This window comes from Tupaia chinensis, unplaced genomic scaffold, assembly GCF_000334495.1.
Source record: "Tupaia chinensis unplaced genomic scaffold, TupChi_1.0 Scaffold000115_1, whole genome shotgun sequence".
NCBI lineage: Eukaryota > Metazoa > Chordata > Mammalia > Scandentia > Tupaiidae > Tupaia > Tupaia belangeri.
The window spans coordinates 5,860,482-5,865,574 of NW_006159579.1; the positions used below are offsets into that span (position 1 = coordinate 5,860,482).

The 5,093-nt window shown below is 46.1% G+C and overlaps 1 protein-coding gene across 2 annotated transcripts in view; it reads left to right on the forward strand.

Moving 5' to 3' along the window:
- LOC102498158 (lipopolysaccharide-binding protein) overlaps positions 1-5,093 on the forward strand; it is a 28,494-nt gene that overhangs the window by 8,499 nt on the left and 14,902 nt on the right. For both annotated transcript variants that reach the window (XM_006144128.3, XM_006144129.3), the window contains exons 5-8: positions 447-510; positions 896-959; positions 3,419-3,510; positions 4,055-4,231. In XM_006144128.3, the coding sequence (XP_006144190.1) occupies positions 447-510; positions 896-959; positions 3,419-3,510; positions 4,055-4,231 (397 nt within the window). The remainder of the gene's footprint in view (positions 1-446; positions 511-895; positions 960-3,418; positions 3,511-4,054; positions 4,232-5,093) is intronic.

Sequence of the window (5,093 nt, forward strand, 5' to 3'; positions counted from 1 at the left end):
CTATAGCGAAAACCTCTCCAAAAATAAAATAAAATAAAATAAAATAAAAGCTTCAGGGACCTTTGTCAGGCAAATGAAATTTGGCTTTCAGTGCACAAAAGCTTTGCTGAAGGATAGTTTGTGTAAACTGTCCAAGTCCTTGGGCAGGTCATTTCGCCTCTAGTCTCAGTTTCCTCAATAGGGAAAATGGGATTCTCAAGCCCCTGCCTCTGATCTGTGGAACCCAATAATAAGGCACAGCAGCAGTGCAGTAGCCAATTGCCCTGAGTCAGAGTGGGCGAAGGGTCTGCACTCACTCCTCCTGGGGGTTCTAGGGACTGTGGGGTCCCAGGAGGGGTCAAGGCTCTGCTTGGGGATTGGCCTGGCCAGAGGATGGGTCTTTATTCTTACTGCCCACCATCCCCATGGTCGATGACAGACAGCCGTCCACTGTCCCTCCTCCTAAGGTGGTTGCTGAATCTCTTCCACAACCAGATCGAGTCTGCGTTCCGAAGGGTGCTGGAGAGCAAGGTAAGGAGGCATCCCGGAGCTGGGTGAGGCCTGGTGGAGTCCTGCTGGCCCTGGACAGGATTCAGAGGTGGACTTGGACATACTTGGGCCCATGCCAGAGATGACAAATCATTGCCCAGGTCACGGGGCTGGTGTGTAGCAAAGCCAGGGGCAAAGCTCAGGTCTCCGGGGTCCAGGGCCCATGTTAGGCAGCACACAGGTATGCGCTTGGACACTGGCCAAACAGCAGGGCCGCACACACTCCAGCCTCCCCTTGCTCAGTCTGCTTACTGCCCCACACTGCCCCACAGTCCACAAAAGTCACGTGGAAACGAGCACGCAGGTGCCCACAGGAGCCAGGCAGGAAACTTCTGCCCACTCACGCTTTCTCATCCTGCATTTTCAGATTTGTGAAATGGTGGAGCAATCAGTAACCTCTGACCTGCAGCCTTATCTCCAAACTCTGCCAGGTAGGGTGCCCCCACTCACCCTGGACACTCTATTTCTGTACATTTTTGTGAGAGCATCTGTGTACCTAGTGAAGCATTAAATGGGATCAATGTCAAAATTAGAGCCAGCCTATCATGTACGGTGACATACTCTGCAGCTCTTCTCAAAACCCACTAGACTTTCTTCCTTTTTTAATTGCCAGAGAGCATGTGCACTCTCCAGAGAGAGACAGAAAGAAGTAGACAGAAAGAGAGAGGAAGAAAGCATTCCCCCAATGGGGCTCATCGAAATCCCTTCTCCTCCATTTCTCCATCATGTCAGGATCCTGGGCACATACACATGCACCTGTGCATTTGTAAGCTGCCAGAGCTGGGATTCAAACTGTGGTTGGCCATGTGGGATCTGGCTTTCTTTATCGTTGAGCTATGGGGCCAGCTTGGCTTTCTTGGTTCAACTTTAAAATATGAGGCCGACACAGTTCGAGTCCTGGACCTGGCTTAAAAACTCATGTCAGGCATGTGTGCATGCATGCCCAAAATCCTGAAAGGAGACTGGAGGAGAAGGGATTGTGGTGAGGCCATCCTCCCTGGGAGGTGATTTCTCACTTTCTGTCTCTCTTTCTTTGTCTCTCTGGTGAGTGCAGATGCCCTACAGCAAAAAAAATCTCTCTGTAAAAAAATGAGATTGATCAATATTGTTTCTATAGGGCAGTTCATCCCCACTCTTTGCTGTGTCATGTTCCACTGCTTCTGTGTCCCTCCACTTGTCTGTCCACCCTGCTATGGAAAGTCACATGGGTAGTTTCAGTTTTAGACCACAATGAGTAGTACTGTTATGAAGGTTCTAGTACCTAGGGCCGCATGTCTTTGGGTTTGTGCCTAGGAGTGAAAATGGAGGCTCACCTAGTGTGCATAGGGTCCGTGTTAATAGATCCTGCCAAACCATTTTCCAAAGTGGTTGTAGCAGACCTCACGATGTTCATAGCTGTGTCATGTTCCATCATATAGTTGGGTCTCCATTTATCTAGTAAGTTCCCAGCTGTGGTCAGCAGAGCTTCAGGGAGTGCCCCTATAAGAGCCTCTTTGCCCATGTGTATGGGTGTATCTGCAGAGTAACCATCTATGAGTGGAGTCCCTGGGCCCAAGGTACACACCTGAACTTTGAAGGGACAGTCCCCGGCAGATTGTCTATGACGTCTGATGCTTTGCCAACACGTGCCCATGTGGTTATTAAGGCCTGGACTGGCACAGCTGCCTAGTGCATAAGCCATAGAACATCCATTCCCCTAGGGCTTAGACAGAAGTGTCTAGGCAGTATGACATGCTTGGATTTCATGATTATTTGGCTCTGCAAGAAGCTGCAGGGCTAAACCTGGGCTCCTTCTGGTGTGTGTGTGTGTCTCCCTTGAAATGACCCAGACCCTAGCCTGAGCATAACACCCCATCACCATTAACCCACGAGGACCCATTGGTCTCTTTCTTTAAGAAGCAGTTCTCAATGTCTTCCTGATTCAATCTTAGTAGATTACATGTGTCCAGAAATTTGTCTATTTCATCCAGGCTTTCTTGTTTGTTGGCTTATAGTAGCTCATAGTATTCTCTGATGATCTGTAGTATTTCTGTTATGTCTGTTGTAATATCTCCTGTTTCGTTCCTGTTTTGATTTATCTAGCTCCTTTTTCTCTTCTTCTCAATGAGTCTAGCTAACAGTGTGTCAATTTTATCTTCTCAAAGGACCAGTTTTCGGTTTCATTCATTCTCTGTATTGTTCGTTTATACTCTATTTCATTTATTTCTGTTCAAATCTTTATTAATTCTCTTCTCTTGGCATTTTGGGATTTTGTTATTTTTCCAGTTCCCTGAGGTGTGTTGTTAGGTTGTCTATTTGCTACCTTTCCATCTTTTTTCTTACGCACACTAATTGCTATGAACTTCCATCTTATGACTGCTTTTGCTGTGTCCCGTAGGTTATGGAAACTTGTGTATTCATTATGCTTGGTTTCAATGACTCTTTATTTCAGTCTTAATTTCTTCAGTAGTTGTGAAGTCATTCAAGAGTAGGTTGTTTAGTTTTCATGTATTTGTGTACTTATGAGGTTTTTTTCTGAAGTTAACTTCAAGTTTAATTCCATCATGGTCAGAGAAGATGCTGGATATAGATTCTATGCCTTTGAATTTGTAAAGGCTTGTTTTGTGCCCTATTATGTGGTCCATCTTCTAAAAGTTTCCATGTAGGGATGAGGAAAATGTGTATTTTGTGGTTGTTGGTGGGAGGTTCTATAGACGTCAAGTCCATTTGATTCATGGTATCATTCGGATCCTGTATCTTTACCCAGGGCTGGACTGGGTAGTGGGTCTTTAGGCTGTGGGGTAGAGGGCACTGGAGACAGCTCCAGGACATGCATGTCAGCCAGAGCTCTCGCCTCTTCTCCACGGGAAGCAGGCCACACCTTCTGATTCTGTCCCTTCCTGGTTCTCAGTCACAGCAAAGATTGACGAATACATCGGCATCGACTACAGTTTAATGGAGCCCCCTCGGGCAACAGCCCAGATGCTGGACATGATGTTTAAGGTGAGGGTCCCAGAGCAGAAGCCTGGGGGGAGCCAGCTTTAGTGAGGTAATCCCTCAGGGTCAGCCCATTCCTGGGGTTGCCTGTCCCCCTAAATTCATTATCTGTCTTCCTCTCCTTCAGGCTTCCTGTGGTGTCAGGGCAGGGCAATATGGAGTGGTGGGGAGTGTTCCCAGAGCTAGAATTCTCCTATGAGTGTCTTACAACCCTTAGGTCTTAAAACTTCCCCTCCTCCTTGTGCCTCCTTCTTGGCCTGGCCCACCCTGCAGGGAGGTCAATGAGACCTGGCCTGTAGGAGCAGGGAGGGGCCTGAGGTGGTCTAAAAGAGCTGGCCAATACATCCAGTGAGTTAATAGACTAAGTTTCCAGGTAACTTTTCATTAAAAGAGCGCTTTGATGCAAGAGAAAAGATCTTTAATGGAGGTGTTCTGGGTAGTATCTTCGGTCACTGCCTCTCCATCAGCCTGGGAGGTGACTACCTAGTTCAGGTGTCCGCACCTGGGACAGACTTTGAAAAGTCCAATTCAACCCTATTTCTCTCTCCAGGGTGAAATTTTTAATCTTACCCACCGCTCCCCCGCTGCCTTCCGTGCTCCAGCCATGAACCTTCCTGAGGAACACGACAAAATGGTCTACTTTGCCGTCTCAGAATATGTTTTCAACACAGCCAGTCTGGTTTATCACGAGGCAGGATTCCTGAGCTTCTCAATCACAGATGACATGGTGAGAACGGTAGCTGTGCTCTCAAGGGACCACATAACTTATCTTTCCATTCCACTTCTAGGTACGTGGGTGAAACAGTTAAGTTATAGCCAAGGGGGAAAATCAAGATGAGAAACAATGTGTCAGCACAATTCCCCTTTTCACTTCCGCTGTCAAGAAGCTCAAAGCCAAATGTATTTCTCCCTTATAATTGTGGAAGACTTTGTAGCTAATTTGTTCATGTTTTCCTTTTCCCCTACTCTCAACCTATTATTCTAATTCATATTTTCTCTCTTTTTGATAATTTGTAAAAGTTTATTTTAAAATATTTTAGTGAATGAGGCAGGGTCATAGATAGACTGAAAAATGTATTAAAGTTACATAGAAAAGCAAATAAAGACCAAGTGAAAAAGGAAGCACAGTTATGAAGACAAAGCCCCAGAAATTGTCTTTTAAAATTACAAATTAATTTGGGAGCTTCCTTGTAACCCTAGTAAAAAGGCTACATTATTTAATGATTCATGGTGAAAGGGACGGAATTTTCCTAACACCTCTAAAACAACCGTCTCCAATCAGGTTTTATATAGCAAGATGGAACTTGATAGTGGGTCACATTTTCAGTATTTCTCTGGTTTCTTTACTATTTCTGAGTTTCAAAAGGTTGTTTTTGTGGGACCAGCAGTTATTGTAATGGCTATGTCACTGGACTCCCATGTAGTTGACCATGGTTCGAGTCCCCGACATGGTGGCTTAAACTCAGGCCAGGCGTGTGTGCATGCGTGCCCAAGATCCTGAGAGGAGAATGGAGGAGAAGGGATTGCGGCATGGCCATCCCCCCTGGGGGGTGATTTCTTGCTTTCTGTCTCTCTGTCTCTCTCTGTCT